This window comes from Schistocerca nitens, chromosome 1, assembly GCF_023898315.1.
Source record: "Schistocerca nitens isolate TAMUIC-IGC-003100 chromosome 1, iqSchNite1.1, whole genome shotgun sequence".
In the NCBI taxonomy this organism is placed as follows: Eukaryota; Metazoa; Arthropoda; class Insecta; order Orthoptera; family Acrididae; genus Schistocerca; species Schistocerca nitens.
Window position 1 is genome coordinate 1,063,792,157 of NC_064614.1, and position 25,565 is coordinate 1,063,817,721.

At 41.4% G+C, this 25,565-nt stretch overlaps 2 protein-coding genes across 9 annotated transcripts in view; one reads left to right on the plus strand and one right to left on the minus strand.

Moving 5' to 3' along the window:
- Nucleotides 1-2,262: 2,262 nt before the first annotated feature.
- On the minus strand, nt 2,263-4,124 carry LOC126227063 (uncharacterized). The gene is made up of 2 exons (XM_049942235.1): nt 3,777-4,124; nt 2,263-2,637 (listed from the first exon to the last, which is right to left on the minus strand). Exons 1-2 carry the CDS (start codon nt 4,122-4,124, stop codon nt 2,263-2,265), a joined length of 723 nt encoding a protein of 240 aa, XP_049798192.1.
- A 5,081-nt stretch (nt 4,125-9,205) lies between these two features.
- LOC126198116 (uncharacterized) overlaps nt 9,206-25,565 on the plus strand; it is a 56,366-nt gene continuing 40,006 nt past the window's right edge. For 3 of the 8 annotated variants that reach the window (XR_007540070.1, XM_049934694.1, XM_049934699.1), the window contains exon 1: nt 9,206-9,504. The gene's annotated coding sequence lies outside the window, so the exon portion shown is untranslated. The other 5 variants (XM_049934695.1, XM_049934701.1, XM_049934696.1 and 2 more) reach the window with 3 other exon arrangements.

Here is a 25,565-nt window from a genome sequence, read left to right on the forward strand (position 1 = left end):
GTTTCATTACCAGGAACAAGCAAAAATTTACGCTCTCCGCACTAGAGAAGCTATTACTCACGTTACCTCTGACGACTGGAAGAAAGCCGTTAAACACACACCCAACCTTATGGAAAGGGCATGGCAGGATGAAGGTGCCTTGGAGACTTCAGTGGAAGAGATGATTATCACTTTAAGTGACAACAGGAACAGCGAAACTTCAAGTGTCTGTAATAGCGACGAGAGTGTCATCAGTGGAGTTTTACCTTTATCCACATAGAGATGCAGCAGAAACGGATTCAGCTACACGTTCGGAGTGCGCGGTTTGCACTTGTGAGTACTGGCATAACAAAATTAATTCACACTAAGTTTTGAAATTTTAATATGGCTGCATTATCAAGTATTAATTCCAAATAAAGTGCATTTCTAGAATTCAATCTGTGCATACATATTACAGTAAGCAAAATAATTTCTGCTATACATTGGTGGTTTTTGTATTGTTTTTGTTTCTCAGAATAGATCTTGCCCAATTTAAGATGCTGAACAAGCATTATTTTTTTTTGTGTTGGAAATAAGGATGCATATCAGAAGTATATCACCTCTTTACAAATATAGAGGTCTGATGCCTATCGCTACTGTACGCGAGCAGACGATTGCGCGTCGTATTATTTACAGCCCAAATCTTGCGTTAGAGACCTTCGACACAGCTAAGGTTTGAAACAGATGAAAATCTGATGTTTTCTTGACATTTCATTCGCATAATGTGTACACCTAACTTCAATAACAAAAAACTTTCTCGCATGTCGAAAATTTGATAACGTCGTCGGAAAATTGTTTCTTGAAAACTGTCGTTTTATTGTCTACATAAACATCTTACAAAATAAAAATGAAACGATCACACAGTGAAACTATTTCACAACGAATTCAGCTGGCTTCACATTTAAAGATCTAATAATCAGCGTGTGTGAGCGAGTTGAATGAAACATGAGATTAAGCGTGAGTTCCGTGTGAGGTGCGTTTACACTGCGATTTGTATCGGCACATGTATGAGATACATGTATATGCGATTTTGCGACATGTATCGCGACTTGTATGAGTTGGCAAGTATCAACTTCATACATGTATGAGCGTGCGTTTACACTATTGATTTGTATCACTGTGCGATGGCTTCCGACGACGATTTGGAAGATTTCACATTTTTATGTGCTGGTACACTTGCTCTTTTGGAAGATGATAGGAAGAAAAGGCGGAGGAAGCGTAGATGGTGGCAGAGAGAGTTTCTTCGCAAACGCGCTACTCACGGAGCTTACGCAATGCTCGTTCAGGAATTAACGCTAGAGGATGGCGCATATTTTAGAAATTATGTTAGGATGAGTATGGAGGATTTCCGCGGTTTGTTGTCTCTTGTTGCTCCTCTTGTGTCCAAAACCAACACAAACTTTCGGGAAGCGATTCCACCAGAGGATCAGTTGGCAGTAACACCGTTTTTTGGCCACTGGGGATTCCTTTTCGACGTTAATGTATCTGCATAGAATATCAAAAAGAGCCATATGCAACATTATTCTTCGTGTTTGCGAGGCCATTGTGCAAGTTTTATCCCAAGAAGTGAAGGTAAAAGTTTCATATATATCAGAGTATGTAATACATTATATAATTTTTTCATGCATCTGGCACGTATATCAGTTTTTTGCTAATATTCCGGCGGCCTCGCGTGATAATGTTGACAACGGATGCTAATGCCGACAATCGTGTGTGTGAGACGTTGGCATTAGCAATGCAAATGTTTTGTCATGAAATCTTCGTTTTACGAGGGCAATTACTTTTAACGAGCGGACGAGGGTACATCAAGCAACTGTCAACCAGCAACGGCAGCACAAATTTTCTACCGCGCCGTTGATGTTGCCAACGTAACCACGTGAGGCTGCTGGAATAGGAACTAAAATTTTAACGGCACATACATTTTGCAGCATATATTTCTCAAATTTAGCTGAAATGGGTTAGCTTTAAGTTCTTTGGAACGACTGACATGCTTCACTCAGCAATACAATATCACAATTTCTGAGGACGCTTTCTACACAGTAAAGATATCCAACAACATTAATTTGTATTTAGTTTTATTAAGTAGTACTTGACAGCACATGACATGCATATTTCAACATTTATACATGTTTTTAAAGACTCCACATATTATGTTGCATTTGGCTGTATTAGTTCATCGTTTGCCTCATGCAAACATCTGTATATTCCGTTCTCAAGTCTTGCCATAATTCTAGTATGGCCATTTTAATAAAGAAATCTGAGCTTATTGGCGACAAAGTCACTCAAGTGGGTAAACTGATCCCTTTTTCTGCCTGCTAAATTGTCGCCAACTTTTCTCAAGGTCTGTAAAAGACCTTCTCGGTCTTCATCCATGTCTCTCCTGGCTCTCTTCAGTGCACTTGATCTACCACTTCCACTCGGACTTGGAGTGGTACAGGGTGACACGGTTGCAGATCCACTTTCATGTGGAGGCACAGAGATGACTGGAGTGGTTTCCACTTCCACAATGTCTTGTCGGGGCGTGGCAGATGCCACCTCCTCCATTTCTGTTACATCGAAAGGGAAACTAATGCTTCCTTCTCCTTCACCATCTCCTTCTGTGGCTGGGGCTTCCATGACCTTTAAAATACATAAGACATTTCTAAGACAAAGTGAGCTATATGTTATACATACATTTAATGAAAGTATCTTAATGTATTGAGAATTTTTTGAGTGTCCATGCGTAAATTAAATTAAAAAAGTAACAAATTTCATTCCAGCTTCCTGCTACTGTAGAGGAATGGCTGAAAATTGCCAAAGAATATGAAGAAAAATGGAATTTCCCCAGGTGTTTTGGAGCTATAGATGGGAGGCACTTTGACATTGTGGCACCACCGAACAGTGGAACAGTTTATTTTAATTATAAAGAGCGCTTCAACATTGTTTTGCTAGCAATTGCTGATGCTAATTATAGAATAATTTACGCCGATGTTGGCACGCAGGGGAGGATTTCAGATGGTGGTGTCCTTAAAGACACCACATTTTACAAAATGTTAGAAACCAAAACTCTAAATATACCACCATCAACTCCTCTTCCTGGCAGGAGCAAGCCTGTTCCATATGTTTTCGTCGCTGACGAAGCCTTTGCCCTAGAGGAAAATATTGTGAAACCATTTCCAGGTCTGCATGAAAAAAATAGTTGGCAGCGTATTTTTAACTATAGAGCATGCAGGGCAAGAAGAGTAATAGATAATGTATTTGGGATTATAAGTGCTGTTTACAGAGTGTTGAGGAAGCAAATGCTTCTCAGTCCGGAAAAGGCTGCAGTGGTGGCACTAGCCTGTGTTTATTTACATAATTTTCTTCAAAACAGAAAATCTCAAAGGTATTGTCCAGCAGGAACATACGACAGAGAGGGAGATGATGGCAACGTAATACCTGGGTCCTGGAGGGACACCCCTACTGTGCTGGAGCCACTGCCCAGAACTGGCAGAAGAACTTCATTGCTGAATGACAACAGAAGAGAATATGCTGAATACTTCTGCAGTATTCAGGACTCCATCCCATGGCAGTATGGAAAATAAGTTCCAGATCATTGTTAAATGATGACATAAAGTATTATGTTCTATTCTTCTGCAGTATTCAGGACTTCAAACCATAGCAGTATGGAGAATAATGTTTTTCAGTGAAATTGTAAATATTCACATTATGTAAAGGATCAGCATGAAAAAATGTTGCCAAATATATGATTAATAAAATAATATAACAAATTTACTTACTGGTACTACCTCATGTGTGCTCCTATGAGAGAGTGGTTTGTAATTGTCTCTTATGAACTGCATACTTTCAAAAGCATACCATGAAGAGTGGTACACATTGCTTGTAGCACTTCCAGTTCCTTTGCTGCTCTTCCTTTTCGCTAACTCGCGACTATATTGGCTTTTTAAATTATGCCACTTGTCCTCGCATTCCTTCCTTGACACATTAAATGCCTTGGCAATTTCCTCCCACTCGTCGTACCTTTTCTGAGTGCTCTTATAGTCTTCTAGTTTCTCATCCCATATACAGGGATGCCTGCGCACTGCCTCTATAAAATGCAGTGTATTTTGTTTTGACCAAGAAGTCATAGCAAATTTTAAAGTATTACACGCAGGCACAACACACGACACAATACACAAATAACTACACAACAAACGACAGTCGGCACCTCCAAAACTCAAACAGCCGCCAAAGAGCCTGGTACTACGCAAGCGCTAATCGTCAAAATAAGCGGCAGGCGACAAGACGACAGGAAATTATAGTACTACGCATGCGCGAGTTCTTAAAATGTCGCTCATACTTGTCGCGTATATGGCCAAAAAGCGATATACAAAATGTATACGCGACATGTATGAGCTCGAGGGTCCGCATACAAGTTCCGTGAATTTTTGTATGAGGTGATGTATCGTGACATGTCAAATTGACATGTCGCTCATACATGGCGCGATACATGTATCGCAGTGTAAACGTACCTTAGGCCGGTATTACACTATCAAATTTCTTTGTCCAATATCTTTGTCAAAGATATTTGATAGTGTAATAGGGACTTTGTCAAATGTCGTCCAATATTTGATCAAATCTAGGGCCTCGCTGTATATTTGATCAAAGAAACCGCTTGTCTTCTGTTCACTGCAATGTGACATGTTACCACATGGAGCGCTAGCATCGCTGCAGCTTTCTGTCATCTGTAGTGTTTTTATATCAATTGCCGGTAAATACAATTGGTGTGTGACGACAACTACAAAATTAATAGAGATGTCTGAAGCTGATGAGGCGCTTTACAACGTGAGGCACCCTGAATACAAAAATAGATTAAGAAGATTGGAGACCTGACCTGATCCGACCTAACCTAACCTAACATAACATAACCCTCTCCTGTAGCAAGGAATCGGAGTGTTACAGTGAGCCTGTCTTCTGAAGATGTAGCAGTTCTTAAGTGAATATTGTGCTTTGTGATATGAGGATACACTTCATTGAGCACATAGAGAAATGTATGCTCATCCATTCTTAAGTAATTGATGTATGACTTGACATCTTCCACTGTAAGCTCACGTAACAAGTTTTGTTGAATGTTTTTATCGTGTCGTCGTAAAACCCACGCCTTCACCCAGATTAGATTAGTTTTTCGTTCCATTGATCCGTGCTGAGGAGATCCTCGTGGATGTGGGACATGTCGATTTTTTTTAAGCTGAAATAAAAATACTAATAGTATGAATAAATACAATACACCATTTGTTTCTATTAAAAATTTCGCCAATGGGGTAGAAGGAGTTGGCCAGTAGTAAGTTTTTCAGGCTCCTTTTAAACTGATCTTTATTTCTAACTAAATTTTTTATGTTTCCTGGCAAATTATTGACGATGAGTGTTCCTGAGTAGTGGACCCCTTTTTGAACTATAGTAAGTGCTTTTAAGTCCTTGTGCAGATCTTTTTTGTTCCTGGTATTGTATGTATGAACTGAGTTGTTTGTTGGAAAAATAGATATATTATTTACGACAAATTTCATTAAGAAGTAAATATACTGAGAGGCAGTAGTTAGTATATCCAGTTCTTTGAAGAGGTTTCTGTAGGACGTCCGTGAATTTACTCCACAAATAATACGTATTACACGCTTTTGGACTCTGAAAACTTTTGTTTGACTTTAAGATTTACCCCAAAATATTATCCCATATGACATTATGGAATGAAAGTAGGCAAAGTATGCAAGCTTTTTCATTTTTATGTTGCCTATGTCTGCTAACACTCGAATTGCAAATACAGATTTGTTAAGGCCTTTCTGTAGTTCTGTGGTGTGCTCCTCCCAACTGAATTTATTATCAAGTTGTAAACCCAGGACTTTTAAGACTGTCAACCTCGTATGTATGGTTCCATTTTTCCCCCACTTCTTTTCCGCATGTGCACACAACGCAATCAGGTACGTATAACTGCTGCGGTTAATAACAAGTTGTTGTCAGCCATCTTGAACTTTGACGAAAAATTTGATGACAGTGTAATACCCCTTCTAGCGCTACGTCAACGATCTTTGTCAAATACACTCCTGGAAATGGAAAAAAGAACACATTGACACCGGTGTGTCAGACCCACCATACTTGCTCCGGACACTGCGAGAGGGCTGTACAAGCAATGATCACACGCACGGCACAGCGGACACACCAGGACCCGCGGTGTTGGCCGTCGAATGGCGCTAGCTGCGCAGCATTTGTGCACCGCCGCCGTCAGTGTCAGCCAGTTTGCCGTGGCATACGGAGCTCCATCGCAGTCTTTAACACTGGTAGCATGCCGCGACAGCGTGGACGTGAACCGTATGTGCAGTTGACGGACTTTGAGCGAGGGCGTATAGTGGGCATGCGGGAGGCCGGGTGGACGTACCGCCGAATTGCTCAACACGTGGGGCGTGAGGTCTCCACAGTACATCGATGTTGTCGCCAGTGGTCGGCGGAAGGTGCACGTGCCCGTCGACCTGGGACCGGACCGCAGCGACGCATGGATGCACGCCAAGACCGTAGGATCCTACGCAGTGCCGTAGGGGACCGCACCGCCACTTCCCAGCAAATTAGGGACACTGTTGCTCCTGGGGTATCGGCGAGGACCATTCGCAACCGTCTCCATGAAGCTGGGCTACAGTCCCGCACACCGTTAGGCCGTCTTCCGCTCACGCCCCAACATCGTGCAGCCCGCCTCCAGTGGTGTCGCGACAGGCGTGAATGGAGGGACGAATGGAGACGTGTCGTCTTCAGCGATGAGAGTCGCTTCTGGCTTGGTGCCAATGATGGTCGTATGCGTGTTTGGCGCCGTGCAGGTGAGCGCCACAATCAGGACTGCATACGACCGAGGCACACAGGGCCAACACTCGGCATCATGGTGTGGGGAGCGATCTCCTACACTGGCCGTACACCACTGGTGATCGTCGAGGGGACACTGAATAGTGCACGGTACATCCAAACCGTCATCGAACCCATCGTTCTACCATTCCTAGACCGGCAAGGGAACTTGCTGTTCCAACAGGACAATGCACGTCCGCATGTATCCCGTGCCACCCAACGTGCTCTAGAAGGTGTAAGTCAACTACCCTGGCCAGCAAGATCTCCGGATCTGTCCCCCATTGAGCATGTTTGGGACTGGATGAAGCGTCGTCTCACGCGGTCTGCACGTCCAGCACGAACGCTGGTCCAACTGAGGCGCCAGGTGGAAATGGCATGGCAAGCCGTTCCACAGGACTACATCCAGCATCTCTACGATCGTCTCCATGGGAGAATAGCAGCCTGCATTGCTGCGAAAGGTGGATATACACTGTACTAGTGCCGACATTGTGCATGCTCTGTTGCCTGTGTCTATGTGCCTGTGGTTCTGTCAGTGTGATCATGTGATGTATCTGACCCCAGGAATGTGTCAATAAAGTTTCCCCTTCCTGGGACAATGAATTCACGGTGTTCTTATTTCAATTTCCAGGAGTGTATATTGGACGGAATATTGGATCACATCTTTGATCAAATCTTTGACAAAGAAATTTTGATAGTGTAATACCGGCCTAGGTAACACAGACAGATGATTGCGTCTTGTCGAGCCGAGCCCGGTCCACACGCAATGATCTGTCTGCGCAGACATTGGCGCAGATGTCTGTACATGCAAAAGATCGCTGCAAATGCGGTCTGTTCAGACGACACAAATCCCAATCTACTACTCGCCCGCCATCTGTCGGTGTAGAAAGAAATATCAGTGGCAAGCGACTACGCTCCCCGTAAACGTAAAAAATTTAATTCAGTTATTTTGAAATACAGAAATAGAGGAAGTTCTATTGTGGTCTGTGTTCGCAACTAGTGTTGCAAAAAACATTCTGACCAACCGCAGGAAACAGAGAAAGCGGTCAAAATGGTGTAGACAGTGGCTGCTAACGCGAAAGCAGTTTTCTCAAGAATATTTACTGCGAGAGTTGCAGGGCGAACCTGTTTTGTTTTACATTACCTCCTGTTCCGTTTCCTGGCACATTGACACACCAATTTCATCTTCAATTGGACTCCTGCTTGGTCTTGGCCTTTTGATCACAAAGAAAGCCAAGCAGATCAAAATACCATAACATTGGCTGGTATACTTGATCTACTCTTACACCAGATCTTCTAGATTTCTGAACTTTGGATAACTCTTTTCGGTAAATAGTTCGCTGACAGACTTAATTTACTTGACTTGCCTTCATGAACTCATCCTTCAGGACAGCGTAAATAGTTTCACATATGTTGGTTATTATTTTACTCAACGCTTGTTTCGATATTGCAGTTGAAAATTCCAAATCCGTGTAGCTCCTTCCTGTTGCTAGGAATCTTAATGTTAGCGCCAGCCGTTCATGAGGAGAAATTGCCCTTGTCATACAAGTATTTTTTCTCATAATATGAGGGGTTACAAGCTTTAAGAGATAATTATAAGTTTCGATATCCATCCGCAAATAATTTCGCCAGTCCGCAACGAATTTTTTATTTTTTATTACCGTTTCTCTGTTTGCCGAGGCGACAACTGCCCGCAATTTTTCAATTAGAGCATTGTATGCTGCTGTCTTTTTGTCTCGGTCACTATATTCTTTAGTTTTAATCTTCCACAAACATGGGTGGTTTCTATACATTTCAATGAATTCACTTACAAACTCTCGAGAACACTGACGAGTATCAACCATTTTAATGCCCTGTGCGCACAAACAAACACTAGACTGATCAAAAAGCTGTTTCGCGCCAGTTTTGCGGCGATCTCCTGTCCACACGCTCCAACTTGTCTGCGCAGATGTGGTTTGAACCCATAGATTTGAGAGGTTTCGCTCAAACCTCCAACTCCAACTTCCACGTTGCACACACGTCATGTTGGAGCAAATCTTCTGTCCTCACGCAACGATGTGTCTGCGCAGACTTGATGTGCGCAGAAATTTGCGCAGACATAAGATGCGTGTGGACAGGCCTGTAATCCTGAAAAAAAGTAAATTCATTCTTGGGGTATTTCATAGATGCTGTTTTGAGCTGTCTTGGAACTCTGATACTCTTTGGATCCTGTAAATATTGAGGTTACCAATTTCGTGCTGTGAGATAAAAACCAGAAAAACGCAACATGTGTTCACACTCTTTTAATTTGCAATATTTGTTTGTAACCCCTCTCCCCTCCACCTGCCCTTCCTTACACTCCTGTATCTTTTCGAAGTGTTTTGAGTAGAATAGAATAGAATTATTGTTCATTCGACGATGTAACAAAAGACAATAAGACATGTTTGCTGGGTTTTTCAGTAGCTGGATACTGCGGGAATAAACCACAAGAAAGTCAGAAGTTGATTCGTGGGAATCACCGGATTCTATTTTCAGTGTGTTGTTTCACAGTTAAGAGTAAGTCTATAATGACGTGGCGACTCCGAGCAAATTCCAATATTTTGTTGGCTTTGGAGTGGTGTAGTCTGTGAGCCTTTCGGTTATGCGACTGTTGGTGCTGGTTTTTTGGTGCAGGTACAATAATATTGTTACGGGTTCCAATAATGACATTTGAAGTGTTCAACAGTATGTCATCTAATTTGACTCTTCTTGATTTGTATTTTACGTGAAGAAATGAAAACCTACATCTATATAGAGTAATTGTAATGTCAGGTAAACGTGATGTCAGGTTGACCATACAGTAGTTAAAAATCAACGACAAAACAAATAGTGTGTGCAGAGGAAATTTTTCCGTTAGTATGGACTCAGCAAGAGTAAAACAGTTACTCTGTTCTTCAGGCTCTTCTCCGTCATAAAAAGTCAATCCTGATACCTTTTATTTTAAGTGTTTTATGTGACTCATCCGTTACCATTTCATAATTCTTGTTTTGGGTAGTATTGTAATCAGTTGGGTGTAGATGTATGACTTTTGCCCACCATTTTGGTGAAATCATAGCTGAAGCAGATTGATTGTATCGCTAGGTTCAGTATTTTCATTTGATACTTGCCCGTTTATGTACTGGTTGCAGATGTTTATTTTGTTGTTAGCTTTTTAAATCTTTCCCTGCTCTCGCTAATTGTACTTGGTACCGTAAGCTAATGTAGTATTGAATAATGTAATATTTACATATAGTATATCCCAGTAGAAACAAATGATATGAGTACGCGAACATCCGAAGTTTAGTTTACAAAAATTTACAAAATTCAGATTGCATTAAATATATTTCTTACAAGGAAGTTACGAGATTTAAGGGAAGACTTCGCAGATTTAATTAGTGGCTAAGGAAAGAAAATTACCTGTTTGATACAAAGTAGGCCTGTTATGGACCCCAGCTAGTGACTGGTTCAGTGTAGGGCCTAATGAATTTTTATTTGTCTTACTTGGTTGATACAAAGTATTATGGACCGCAACTGGTGACTGCTTCAGTGTCATGAATTTTTATTCGTCTGTGGTTGCAAACATTTTAACCTTTTTACAGTTTTCTAAGTTTCTGCTGTGAAACTTACAAAAGGTCTGAATTTTTTTCATATTTTGATAACATTACTTTTCTGTGTTATTCATCCAGATGTTTGACAAATCCACTAAAGGCGAATAGAGAATAAAAATTTCACCAGTATTTGCTTTAGATGAAGATCATCCAACATTTATCACTGAAATAGGAACTAATTTTTAAACAGAAAATTTATTTGAAACAATTTTCTAATCCTCTCAGGATAAGAAATTGGAAAGCAAGGAAAATGAGCACACATGTTAGACACTGTATTAGAAAACTTGGAATTATATTGTAGCAGAGACTGCATAGGTCATATAAGGTTGCAAGTGTCAATACAATTACAGTATATTGCTGATACAAATATTTACTATATAATAATAAACTGACATTATGAAAGAAGGAAAGTTGCTACTCACCATATATCGGAGGTGCAGAGTTGCGATAGGCACAATAAAAAGATTGACACAATAATAGCTCTCGGGCATTAAGGCCTTTGTCAACTACACAGCTCTCTGAGACTGCAGACGTGTGTGCAGGTTGCACTTTGTGTGTGTGTGTGTGTGTGTGTGTGTGTGTGTACTACTGACAAAGGCCTTAATGGCCGAAAGCTATGATTGTGTCAATCTTTTTATTGTGCCTGTCGTGACTCAGCATCTCCGCTATATGGTGTGTAGCAACTTTCCTTCTCTCGTGTTGTTAAATTCCATCATGGATTTTCCATTGTTTGGTTTAATAATAAACTAGGCATTTTGTTATTGTTCACTGACATATTGGATCCTAATTCTACAAGTACTGTAATAATTTACAATCACACCATTTGCTAAGCTTTATTTAAAAATTCACCAGCTTCATAAGATCTCGGAGGTAACCAAAATTCTTTGATTTTCTAAAAGGTGTTAATGAGGTAGGTGTCTATTGCAGTGAGGTATGGTACTGAAGATTTAATTGTTTAAAGTACAAAGCACTTGTATAGAATTACAGTGGAATGATACCAGGTCATTGTTACTTCTGGTATTGTACTTAGCCTGTGTGTAGAGCATTTGTCATTGTGTCCATAGGGATTATGGGGTACTATGTTCATGAACATGATATAGGTGGACTGCTAAAAATGAGCAGTTGGTTTTGGAATGTGGGAAGTAGCAGATTTCCAAGATGTACCAACACATACTGTCCTATTCTTTTAGTGGCAAGAATTCCTATTCTGCAAGATATTCATGGTAAAATACCACCTGAAATTATGATGAGGTAGGAAAGACTGAGGAGGAGGGGGGGCGGGGGAGGGAGGAGAAGAGGGTCTGTACACTTTGTCATGATTCTGTTAGATTGGTTTTTGTTTGTTTACGTGTGTGTGTGTGTGTGTGTGTGTGTGTGTGTGTGTTGACAGTTGCAATGGAGATGCCACAAGAAGTTTCTCATGTGTTACAAAGAGACTTACTCACAAAATTCTGGAAAGGAACATTCCAAAATGATTCAGGAACTATCGTATTTCCTTCAACATGCATCTTGTGTAATGACCACAATGGAATTAGAGAAGTTAACAGCGCCGTCATAGACAAGTGTGTCAACCATAAATGAAAGGTGATCATAGACTTCTCCGTGGGATGATGTATCGTTTGTTATTATTTCTGTATGTGAATTCTGTAAACATAAACAATTATCTTCTTAATAATTACATTGTTGTACACACTCCCAAAAATTTGCATTTTGTCATTCTACTTTTAATTGGACAAGATGGGGAGTTTTTGCCATGTGTCGAACTTCTCTTTAAAATTTTGTTTCTCTGTGGATCCAGAGCCTCTGAATATTTATTAAAAGGAACATGGTCCATAGTAGGCTGTAATGTAAATGATCTTTATTGGAATTGTGAGATCAGCTAATTTCGATGACGTGTCATTTTCAAGCACATTTGTGGTATTACAAAATGTAATATGTGATATCACACACTTAATGCGATAGGAATGTCAGCCTTAGTAGTTTTAAACTGTGAAGATGATGACGGTGACAGCTGTTGAAAGCTCATGATTTTTAACTCAAATGATGTGGCTTGAAACTAAGAGGATTTTATCCAGTCACCAACATTGTACTTAAACGTGAATTGTGAACTTTTAGTTCGGCTCTGATAACAATAGAAAAAATATAGTCAAAGTTCAAACATGTTGTTAATCACACTTTAGGTCAATGTGTGCCAAGTAGGGTAATAAACGGTAGCAGAAACCATGTTCATTTAATATCTTCATCCAGAGAATGTGAAAGTATAGAACTCCCACATCAAAAGAGTCGTGGCCCTTGAGCATTTTCTAAGAGGTGCTGTGTATGAAGCCTTCTGTCAGGAAATCTTACGGAATTCTGGTTGTACGTGAAGGAAGTGATCAAAACCTTCCATCTAGTGCTCACAAGTCAGTTTGCTGTCAAGACAGAGGACAATATGGAGAATGAAATTTTTAACTTCTAGTGGTAAACAGACATTTACACAAGAGAATCCTGCCACCGTATCGCTGTTTGACTGCCATCAAAGTTCAAAGTAAAACTGTACAGTTAATGTTCTAAGTATACTTAAAGAATTTATCAGATAGGCTCAGCAGTACCCTTGGTGATTACACTATCTGTAGAATAGCATTATCACTGTGTTATGTTAATGAAATGCAGAATGGCATGCCCCCCTGGTCCGGGGGTTAGAATAGGCCCGAAGTGTTCCTGCCTGTCGCAAGAAGCGACTAAAATGAGTCTCACACGTTTCGGTCTTTATGTGATGGTCCACTGTAGGGTTTGACCTCCAGCCTTTTAAATTTTCCCGAAGAGCGAGCCAATTGGGGAAGGGTGCCTCACATGATGCATCATGTCCATCATGCGTTGAGACCTCACACATCCTTCATCGACATGGATCTGCACTTCCACTCATTCTCGAGCTGTTGGGCGAGGTCACCCTCCTGGGTGCGTTTTCCTCCATCCACTGTGCAGTATCGCTTTGTGCACTGATGATGATAATGGACTTTTTAGCTCATTTGCACCTGATATCCATCCAGCACGGTAGCTAGTCCGTTGTGGTGGGGCCGCCATGTACCCTGTTGGTTGTAGTCCCCTGACCACGCAGGGATCACTCTGCTGTTGACTGCACCGTTAACTCCCCACATATGCCAAGGAGTAGATGCCCGTCCCCCTGGGGAATCGGGACTCCCGAGAATGGCTATCCTGCCAGGTGGCCTTTGCTGCGGCTGCGTGGCGTCCATGGGGAGGGCCCCTGGTCAGAGTTGGTGGCATCAGGGCGGATGACATGTGATGAAGCATAGTACATCATCTCTTGCTGGTGGTCAAACACCAGCAGTCTCTTAAGTGTTCATGGCCTCAATTCAATGCACTGAAGTGCGACCCTGTATCGTTCCCCTCCCTGGCCACACCATGGGAGGAATGCCAGGCTAAGGACGACAGCGTATCTTATTCGCCCCGGTACCTTGTATGTTCGAAAGCTGATGGGGAATCTTTCATGACGATGTTACAAAGAGACTTACTCACAAAATTCTGGAAAGGAACATTCCAAAATGATTCAGGAACTATCGTATTTCCTTCAACATGCATCTTGTGTAATGACCACAATGGAATTAGAGAAGTTAACAGCGCCGTCATAGACAAGTGTGTCAACCATAAATGAAAGGTGATCATAGACTTCTCCGTGGGATGATGTATCGTTTGTTATTATTTCTGTATGTGAATCTGTGTTGAGCATTTAGAGGACAAGTTTGGGGAAGTGGAGGGATTATCCAAAATGCGATCTGGGTCAGTCTTGATTGAAACAGCGTCCTCTGCCTGTTACAAGCTCGGGGATGTTTCTGTTTCCATCACGCCCCATAAGAGCTTAAATATGGTCCAGGGTACCATATTTCATAGGTACCTTCTTTTGCAGTCTGATGATGAGCTGCGCACCAATTTAGAGCAGCGAGGTGTTCATTTCGTCCCGCTCCTCCCCCGGAATCTGAGGGATAACCAGGTTGCCACCCATGCCTTCATCTTATCCTTAGAAGGTGACGCATTACCCGAGAAGGTCAAGGTGAGATGGTCTACCACTGTGACGTGTAGCCATATATCCCTCCCCTGATGTGGTGCTTCGGCCATATGTCTTCCTGCTGTATTTCCAGTGTCACCTGTCGGGATTGTGGATGTCCTTCACATCCCAATACTTCATGTGCCCCTCCTCCCATCTGTGTCAACTGCGGAAAGCACCATTCGCCTTGCTCGCCAGACTGTAGACTTCTCCAGAAGGAGAGGAAAATCATAAAATCATGGAGTAAAAGACCCTGGACCAGCTGACCTATAATGAGGCTAAGAGAACATTTGAACGTGTACATCCTGTACGTATGACATCGTGTTACGCTGCCAGTACAACAGTTCTAGCTCCATCAGTTCCGCCAACTCCAGTCGCCTCTCAGAGATGGAAGACTACTCCTGCCCTCTTGATGGTGGGGGGCACTTCCCTCCCTGTTGCTCCTGCACCACCTACCTTGGGAGCATTGCCCCCCAACCATCGGGGACACCATTTCCCAGCCGTAGAAGCGTCAGTCTTCTTCAGCTCCTCTCGCAAGATGGAGTGCCTTGGGTCACTCCCTTCCCAGGTTTCTAATAGTGGGAAAGATGACACTCGCCAATTGGCTGCACTGATTGGTCAACTCCCTAAACCTTTCTTACTTTTGGGAGATTTTAACGCCCATAACCCCTTGTGGGGTGGCACTGTCTTACTGGCTGAGTTAGAGACGCTGAAAATTTATTGTCCCACCTCGGCCTCTGCCTGTTAAATACAGATGTCCCAACACATTTTGGGTGGCACATGGCACACATTTGGCCATTGATCTCTCAGTCTGCTGTCCTGGCCTTCTCCCATCTATCAACTGCAGAGCTCATGATGATCTGTGTGGTAATGACCACTTCCCCATCTTCCTGTCACTCCCCCGGCATCATGCCCACAAACGCCTACCCAGGTGGACTTTAAACAAGGCAGACTGGGTAGCTTTCACCTCTGTTGTCATCGTTTAATCTCCCTCACATGGTGCCATTGATTTATGGTTAAGCACGTCAGTACAACGATCATTTCTGTGGCAGAAAATGCGATCCCTTGTTCTTTAGGGTACCCCTGGCAAAAGACAATCCCGCGTTGGTCGCCAGAAGTCGCTGAGGCAATTAAAGACTGTTGGCGAGCTCTACAGCGACATAAGCGGCACCCTTCCCTAGAGCACCTAATAGATTTTAAGTGGCTCTGTGCCCGTGTTCGCCAGCTTATAAGACAAGGGAAACAGGACTGTTGGGAGAGGTACATGTCAACCACTGGGTGCCATATGTCACCTTCCCAAGTCCGGATGAATATCAGACGCCTTTTGGATACCAGATCCCAACAGGTGTCACTGGCGTTCACATCAATGGCGTGTTATCTACCGATGCAAACGCTATTGCTGAGCACTATGCTTGAACCTCTGCATTGGAGTACTACCCCCAGCCTTTCGCACCCTCAAATGGTGGATGGAAAGGAAAATCCTCCTGTTCACTACACACCACAGTGAACCCTGTAATGCCCCATTTACAGAGTGAGAGCTCCTCAGCGTCCTTGCACATTGTCCCGACACAGCTCCTGGGCCGGATCAGATCCACAGTCAGGTGAATAAACATCTTTTGTCTGACTACAAACAATATCTCCTCGTCATCTTCAACCGGATCTGGTGCGATGGCGTCTTTCCATTGCAATGGTGCGATGGCGTCTTTCCATTGCAATGGCGGGAGAGCACCATCATTTTGGTCTTCAAACCTGGTAAAAACCTGCTTGATCTGGATAGCTATTGGCCCATAAGCCTCACCAACATTCTTTGTAAGCTGCTGGAACGTATGGTGTGTCGGCGGTTGGATTGGGTCCTGGAGTCACGTGGCCAACCAGCTCCATGTCAGGGCAGCTTCCACCAGGGTTGCTCTACCACTGACAATCTTGTGTCCCTCGAGTCTGCCATCCGAACAGTCTTTTCCAGATGCCAACACATGGTTGCCGTCTTTTTTGACTTAATTAAAGCATACGACATGGCATGGCGACATCATATCCTTGCCACATTGTATGAGTGGGGTCTCTGGGGTGTGCTCCTGATTTTTATCCAAAACTTCCTGTTACTCCATACTTTCCTTGTCCAAGTTGGTGTGTCCCATAGTTCACCCCCTCCTCGCCCCCCCTCCCGTATTCAGGAGAATGGTGTTCCACGGGGATCCATATTCAGTGTGTTTCTATTTTTAGTGGCAGCTGTAGGACCGTTGGTCTCTCATTCTCTTTATGTGGATGACTTCTGCATTTCGTTCTGCTCCTCCAGTACTGGTGTTGCTGAGCAATGCCTATAGGGAGCCATTCACACGGTGTAGTCATGGGCTCTAGCCCATGGCTTCCAGTTTTCAGCCACTAAGTTATGTGTCATGCACTTCTGTCGGTGTCACACTGTTCATCCAGAACCAGAACTTTACTGATACATTAATGACAATCCACTCACTGTAGTGGAGACATATCGATTCTTAGGATTGTTTTTTGAAGCCTGATTGACTTGACTACCTCATCTTTGTCAGCTTAAGCGGAAGTGCTGGCAGCACCCCAATGCCCTCTGCTGCCTGGTCAACACCAACTGGGTTGCGGATCGCTCTACACTGCTGCCGCTCTACAGAGCCCTTTTTCAGTGCCACCTTGACTATGGGAGTCTGGTTTACAGTTCGGCGGTGCCCTGAGCATTGCATTTACTCGACCCAGTGCACCACTGTGGCGTTCGCCTAGCGACGGGAGCTTTTAGAAAGAGTCTGGTGACCAGTGTCCTTGGTGGAGGCCGGAGTCCCTCCATTGCAGATCCTACTTGCACAACTGCTCGCCAGTTATGTTGCACACATTCGTAGTTCTCCTGAGCATCCAAATTACCGTCTCCTTTGTCCACCTGCGGCAGTTCATCTCCCGCATTGGCAGCCCAGGTCAGGGCTAGAGATTGCGGTTCGTGTGCAATCCCTTGTGTCTGAACTGGAGTCCTTCCCTTTACCACCTCTATGTGAGGTCCATTCACATACACCTCCATGGTGTACACCTCGGCGGGAGCTTCGCCGGGACTTTTTGCATGGCCCTAAGGATTCCGCTCTCCGCCGCTCTCTGCTGTCACTTTCTCTTGATTCTTGACATGTTCGGAGAGTCTGAAGTTGTTTACACCGATGGCTCGATGGCTGTTGGTAATGTTGGCTTTGCCTATGTGCACAGAGGCCATACTGAACAGCATTCCTTGCCCACTGGCTGCAATGTATTCAGTGCAGAGCTTGTGGCTGTATCTATTGCACTTCAGTACATCCGTTCCTGTTCTGGTGAGTCATTTCTTCTCTGTTCTGACTCCCTGAGCAGCTTACAAGCTATCAACCAGTGCTACCCTCACCATCCTTTGGCAGTGGCCATCCAGGAGTTCCTGTATGCCCTAGAACAGTCCAGTGGTGTTTGTGTGAACCCCAGGACAAATCGGAATTCCAGGCAACAAACTTGCTGACAGCCTGGGCAAACAGGCTATGCAGAAACTGCTTCCTTTCATAGGCATCTCTGAAACTGACCTGCATTCTGTCTTACACCTCAAGGTTTTTCGCCTTTGGGAGATGGAATGGCATAACAGTATGCACAACAAACTGTGTGTTATTAAGGAGACTGTGAATGTGTGGAAGTCTTCCCTGCGGGCTTCTTGCAGGGAATCAGTTGTCCTTTGTCAGTTCCGCATTGGCCATATGTGGGTACCACATGGTTACCTCCTCCGCTGCGAGGACCCACCTCAGTGTCGCTGTGGCTCACCGGTGATCCACCTCTTGGTGGACTGCCCACTTTAGCCGCTCTGCGATGGACTTTAAACTTTCATAGCACCCTACTTTCAGTCTTGGGCAACAATGCATCAACAGCAGGTTTAGTTTTACGTTTTATCCATGAGGGTGGGTTTTATTATTTGATCTAAGTTTTAGCGCACATCCTTTGTCCTATCCTCCACCCAAGTGCTTTTAGGTTGGGGGTTTTAATGTTTTGCAAGGAGGCTGGCTTCTCCTTTTTATTCTCATGGTCAGCCAGCCTTGGTAATCTGCTTTCTTGTTTTAATCTCTTCTACCTATTTCTTGCATCTGTCTGTGGTTTTCTTGTCCTCTTTTGTTCTTTGTAGTGTTTCTTGCCTTTCTGTCGTTCTTGTCGTATTTCCTTCCTTTCAGTATTGTGCTCTATGTCTCGTTTGTTTTCTCCTTTCCTCTGTATGGTTGTTTTAACTGGAGTAATGGACCGATGACTAAGCAGTTTGGTCCCTTCCCCCACCCCCGCTTTAAACAAACCAACCAACCAACCAGAATGGCATGGACAATTTTCACCTTGGTACTGAATAATAGCCCTTTTTAAATAAGGAGACGTGTACAGTGCCCACCAAATTGGTGTTAAATTACAACATTTGTGATAAATGTTTATATATTATCTGATTATTTAAAAACAAATGTAATATTATGAAGAAATATGAAGTGGGATGGTCGTGTTAAATTGGCAGTAGGGGAAGCAAATGGAGAACTTGAGATATTTGTGGGAAACTGCAATGCATCTGGTAAGGATCAAGAGACATCGGGACCTATCATAACGTATAGTCTTATAGAACACATCAAAGGAATTCATGTACCTTTGTGCTACTAGGATCTTACAGATTTTTATGGTTCACACAGAAGTGTAATTTAAATTATTGGGAAACTTAAATGGGTATTGTCGAAAGGAATGTGATATTATTCTTGCAAAACGGTGTTGGGTAAATACGAACTGGTAGTTTTACAAATCCATGCAGAATGGAAAATGACACATTCTAAGCAAGAATCCTCTGGCACGCTGTGTGCTTTCTCTCCCTTCTCTTGCGTAGTGTATAAGTCTTTTCTTATTTTTTCTGACCTTATCCCATCTCTCTATGGGCTCACATGTTATGGATTTGTCAATTTTAATAGTAGAGGGTGGCTGCATGTCCTTCCTGTCACCACACCTTCCCTCTCAGTAAAAAATTTGGTTCCCCAACTGTCTGTGTCGAGTGTTATTCCGTGTGGTACTGTGTGAATATTTTTAAATGTTCACGAATTGTATAACTGAGCCAGGATGTGGGTGCTAGCCTGGAATTTACCTTGTCAGATGTGGGGAAACCACCAGTCCTTGAAACTTCCTGGCAGTCCTTGTTGTTAATATGGTGACTGCTATGAAACGGGCCCAGCATGCCCCCCACTCCCCCCCCCCCCCCCCCCGCCACAAATTCTGTAAGTGATGTGTCATTGCCTGCAGCTATCCAGGTGGGTCTTGCACAGTGTGTATGTAAATCAAAGTTTTCTTGCAAGTACTCTCAGATTAATTTAAAAACTTCTTTTAAAGGACCTATGTCAAATCAATTTCTGTGCGAAACTCAATGTTTTAGTCATCATTTCTGAAATTTAAGTCTGAAATGTGTAAGTTGCAAAAACATTTGGTTTTGACTCAAAAGACAACATTCGTTACTTTTTCCGGAATCTTAGCTAAATGTGTGTCGTTTGAAAACTATACACACACAATAACAGTTCTGCAAAGCAATAAACATAAATATGTACAATATCCTGGACAAAGGCTAACAGATAAACTATTTTCAAAACACAGGAGAATTGCTTCATTAGTGCGAACAGGAACAGAGAAAAAGAAATGCTATGACGTACAATTACAAAAATAGACTAAACTGTAATTGCGAAAACTTTTTAAGTCACTTATGTTGTTCTTTCTGTAGATTTCCTCCAAACGTAGAAACAGTGCCTTGGCCTGTTGCACTATGCCCCTTATCAAGTCAGGAACATTACATCAGGAAATAAGACAAAACTGGACGTCAACAGCTTTAGTGGCCCTGAAGTAGTTCTATCCAACTGAAAATCAAAATTAAAATGTTTGGTGCCACATGAAGATGACTGCCTATATTGAGAAACTGAATATCATCATTCCACCATTTGAAAAGATACTACTTGCACATTTATTGATATCTAATGTAAACAGCTGTGAAATAATGAGCAAATTTGAGAATCTACTCAAGCTAGAGCACGACAAAATATATAAATTACAACTTGGATGTTGGACTCTTTCATCTTCATTATAATATACAGTGTCTTTTGAACACACGAAAACATTGTCTGTCTTAAGTTTGGCATTAAGTACATGGTCTGATCAAAAGTGAACATTACTATGAAGGTGTGTATAGCTTTACATTGACTTGAACTGTGTTCTGTGCTGTTTGATTGTTTAAATTAGATTAGATTTACTTTCTTTCCAATTGATCCGTAGTGAGGAGGTCCTCCAGGATGTGGAACATGTTCGAAAAACAATAATACATGACAAATATTTACAACCGAAACAAATAAGCTAATGTACCTTCCACAGGTCCCAAGTGGAATGATCGTCATTTTTTTTTAATAAACATTATATGAAAGAATCATTTTACAAACACTAATGCACTGAATTTAAAATAAAAAAAGTTATATTTATTTATAAGATAATAAACATGTAATAGAACTACTGTAATACTTATTTACTTTGAACACATTAATGCACTGAAATTGTGCAGAAGTTTTTATAGATACACACACACACACATCTGAGAAATTTATCAATGGAGTAGAAGGAGTTGGCTACCAATAAATCCTTTAGGCTTCTCTTAAGCTTTTTATGGCTGCTGGCAAATTATTGAAAGTGTGTGTTCCTGAATTATGCACACCTTTTTGTACAAGACTAAGTGATTTTAAATCCTTGTGAAGATTATTCTTTTTTCTAGTATTGATTCCATGAATTGAGCTGTTGGTTTGAAAAAGTTATATATTTTTAATGACAAATTTCATTAAGGAATAAATATATTGGGAAGCAGTAGTTAGTATCCTAGTTCCTTAAACAGGCTTCTGCAGGATGTTCTTGAGTTCACACCACATATAATTCTTACTGCGTGTTTTTGTGCCTGGAAAACTTTAGTTTGGCTTGATGAATTACCCCAAAAAATAATCCCGTATGACATTATGGAACGAAAGTAAGCATAATATGCCAGCGTTTTCATTTTTATATCCCCTATGTCTGACACAATTTGCATTGCAACTAGAGATTTGTTAAGACACTTCAGCAGTTTTGTGGTGTGTTCCTCCCAGTTGAATTTATTATCAAGCTGTAATCACAAGAATTTAACACTGTGCACTTATTCTATCTGCTTGTCATCATATGTTAGGCACATACTCGTGGGACACCCCTTACAAATTCTGAACTGCATGTAGTGTGTTTTTTCAAAGTTTAGTGACAAAGAATTGGCTAGGAACCAGTGATTAATGTCCACAAATATTTTATTAGCCGATCTTTTTACGACTACACTTGATTTGCTATTTATTGCAATGTTTGTATCATTGGCAAACAAAACGAACTTGGCATCTGATAATGTTACTGATGAAAGGTCATTGATATACGCAAGAAAAAGTAAGGGCCCTAAAATGGAACCTTGTGGGACCCTACATGTAATTAGTTCCCAGTTGGATGATGCCTGCCAGAGATATAAGATTTGAACCATTTTGCAGCATTTCCTGTTACATCATAATATGCTAATTTACTTAAAAGGATATTGTGATTTACACATTCAGGTGCCTTTGACAGATCACAAAATATACCAGTTGCCTGCAATTTTTTGTCTAATGAATGAAGTACATTTTCACTGTAAGTGTAGATAGCCTTCTCAATATCAGAACCCTTTAGAAAACCGAACTGTGACTTTGACAGTATGTTATGTGAGATAAGATGGTTATAAAGCTGATTGTACATTACTTTTTCTAAAATTTTTGAGAATCCTGGCAAAAGTTAAATTGGACGGAAATTTGATGCTATTTCTTTATCTCCCTTCTTAAACAGTGGCTTAACTTCAGCATCTTTCAACCATTCAGGAAATATTCCACTGATAAACGACTGGTTCCACATATAGCTTAATATGTTAATTAACTCAGAATCACATTCTTTAATTAACTTTGTTGATATTTCATCATACACACTAGATGTTTTTGATTTTAAAGATTTTATGATGGAAATTATTTTGGCTTGGGTAGTGAGGGTCAAATTCATATTATGGAAGTTACTTGAAATGTCTGGTCTGAGTATTCCATAGCAGTGTCTATGGAACCTGACAACCCCATCTTTTCAGTAACAGTTATAAAATGTTTGTTAAAAAGTTCTGCAACAATATACACATCTGTCACCAAAGTATCATTTAATGCTATTTGCCCCTCTTCATGTCTGGTTCTACCAGTCTCCTCCTTCACTATATCCCATATTGTCTTTATTTTGTTATCTGATATCACTATCTTTTCCCTGTAATATATTTTCTTTGATGTCCGTATTACACTCTTTAATATTTTGCAGTATTTATTATAGTGTGCTATAGCATCAACATCAGAACTGTTTTGGATTCACAGAAACAGTTTTCTTTTTGTTTTACAAGGTACCCCTATTCCTCGAGTAATCCATGGCTTCTTTGTAGACTTTGCTCTAACCATGGTTAGTTTTGGGGGAAAACAGTGTTCAAATAAGGTAAACACTTTATTAGCAAAAGTGTTATATTTTTCATTCATTGTCTGAAGGGAATGGCAGCCCATTCTTCCTCAAGAACCAAAACCAGTGAAGATAGTGGTGTCGGACAGTGGGGTCTAGAGTGAAGTCATCAATCTCAATCATCCTGAAGGTGTGAGTTAGAACTCTGGGCGGTCCATTCCAGGAATGTTATTGTCCACAAACCATTGCTTCATAGATCTCACTTTATGACAGTGCATTGATATGAACTATAATTGTTTTCAAACTGCCTCTACTGTACACAGCACACAGTGCTGTAAAAGCATTCGCATCCTTTAGCATTTTCGTAAGTCCTGTAAGGGGACCACACCCAAATCACAAAAGCACCCTCATACCATAACATCACCTTCATACCATAACATCATCATCTCCATATCTCTCTGTTGGCACTACACATGATGGTCAGTAATGTTCTCCCATCATTTGCCAAGCCCAAACCCTTCTGTCAAATTGTCCCAGGGTATAGTATGATTCATAACTGCAAATGACTCGTTTCCAGTCATATGTTGCCCAATGCTGTCAAACTTCACACCACCTCAAGCATTGCGTAGTATTGACTACGGAATTGCGTGGCTTATGAGGAGCTGCTCAAACATTGTACTCTAATCTATTTAACTTCCTGCACACAGTCAGTACACTAGCTGGACTGGTGGTAGCAATGTGGAGCTCATGACTGATTCCTTCTGCTAACTTAATACGATTTTTTACAACCACCCTCTGCAATGCTCAGGGCCTCTGTTCATCAGTACATGAAGTCTGCCTGGTCTTGATTTAACTGTGCTTGTTCCTTCGCATTTTCACTTCACAATCACATCACTAACAGTTGATCTGGGCAGCTTCAGAAGGTTTTTTTTATGATCCTGAATGACTTGTTACTGAGATGACATACAATGACTAGCCTACATTTGAAGTTGCTGGACTCTCCTGACAGACCCATTCTGCTGTTACTATTTTTTTACTGTCATCGTGATACTCCGTACCTCCTTTTATATTGATGAGTCTATTTCTTGTGACATCTAATGGTTAATTCCACATTACATAGTGGCATCCATATACTTTTGATCTGTTAATGTGTACTGTACGATGTCCAGATCTATGACTGTACCACCTTGATGTGTAGAAGAAACCACATTATAATTGCCCAGTCACAAACAAGGAGAATTGTGCTCATATCCACTAGCTTGTGTAAATTTTACAGTCTACATCATTTCTGGAGCAGCAATGGTGTGTATTGGTCAAAGAAAAAATCAGTAATTGAATAAGTTGATGCAAAGAGACATATGAGACAGAGAAGCCTTCAACTCCTCCTGCCCAGCTTTGGAGAGATAACTGTTGAAGATCCAGACCTCTGAGATCAGTTTGACTAGTTGCATGTGCAGCTCTGTATCTCAGAGTGACGTTCTCAAAAATACCTCTTCCAATAACCCGTAAATGAACAACTCACACTCAGTAATTTATTGCTTACCAACTCCAGAAGCCAGTAAAATAAATCAGATTTTTGCAGTTAGTTAGCTACTTTCATATTCTATGGATCATTTTGTATGATAAATAATAATAATGTGAAACGAGTCATTTTACATTTATATGCCAAATTAATTTGTAAATATGGCTGCATGCTGACATTTAAAAAGTTATTATGTTAAATATACAGATGTGAGTTAAGATTCCTGCCCACCATCTTTTAGATATTACAATAATAGAAATTCTTCTACAGAATAGGATCGTTGAGGAGAAACTTTTTCAGATTTTACTTTGCTGTCTTTCAGACATTTTATATCGCTGTGAAGGTGATCAAACATGTTAGTTGTAGCATAGTGCACCCCTTTTTGTGCTAAAGACAGTAGACCTAATACACGGTAATCACTACTGTAGGTACAGGTAAAGATAATAGTAAATTCAGACCCAAGAAAGTCTACCATAAAGTGTTGCAGCTACAAGTATTATGAACTGCTTCAGAAATCACTATTTCATGTCTGAAACTACAGCTTTTTTGTTGAGCAAATAAGACAGTTCATTGAGTTGTCACTCGTATATTACAATGACCATGGCAGGGGGCAGCTTTAGAATTCATGCGAGGAACTAAGACCAGTGTGCCAGTGCATATTGGAAATTGATTTCTGAGCACGAGATAATGATGTATGAATAAGCTGAAGTCTTTGCAGGAACACTCATTTACCCTGTTATAGGACCAAGGATGGACTAATAGTGTGTGAAGTAAGAAACATTGTTTTGTTTGAATACTGAATTTGCAATAAATTGGTAAAGTCAGTAATATCAGTCAATACTTTGGCATGACACCATGGCAGAATAAGAGGGGTTTATTTTATTGACCATACAGTTATCATGTTTCTTTATTGTATTTTTCATAAGTTAGGGACAGACATTAAAGTTTTAAGATCAAGACTTCAGAACAGATATCTTTCAGTGAACCAACTAGAATGCTAAACAAGCATGAATGCATGTTTAAACCCAGGTCATATGAA

What these genes read in the sequence shown, in the direction of transcription:
- LOC126227063 (XM_049942235.1), bottom strand. Translation starts at nt 4,124, where the DNA reads ATGACTTCTTGGTCAAAACAAAATACACTGCATTTTATAGAGGCAGTG. An exon ending in GCACACATGAGGTAGTACCA is followed by an intron (nt 2,638 to 3,776) that starts GTAAGTAAATTT and finishes TGTATTTTAAAG; the next exon opens with GTCATGGAAGCCCCAGCCAC.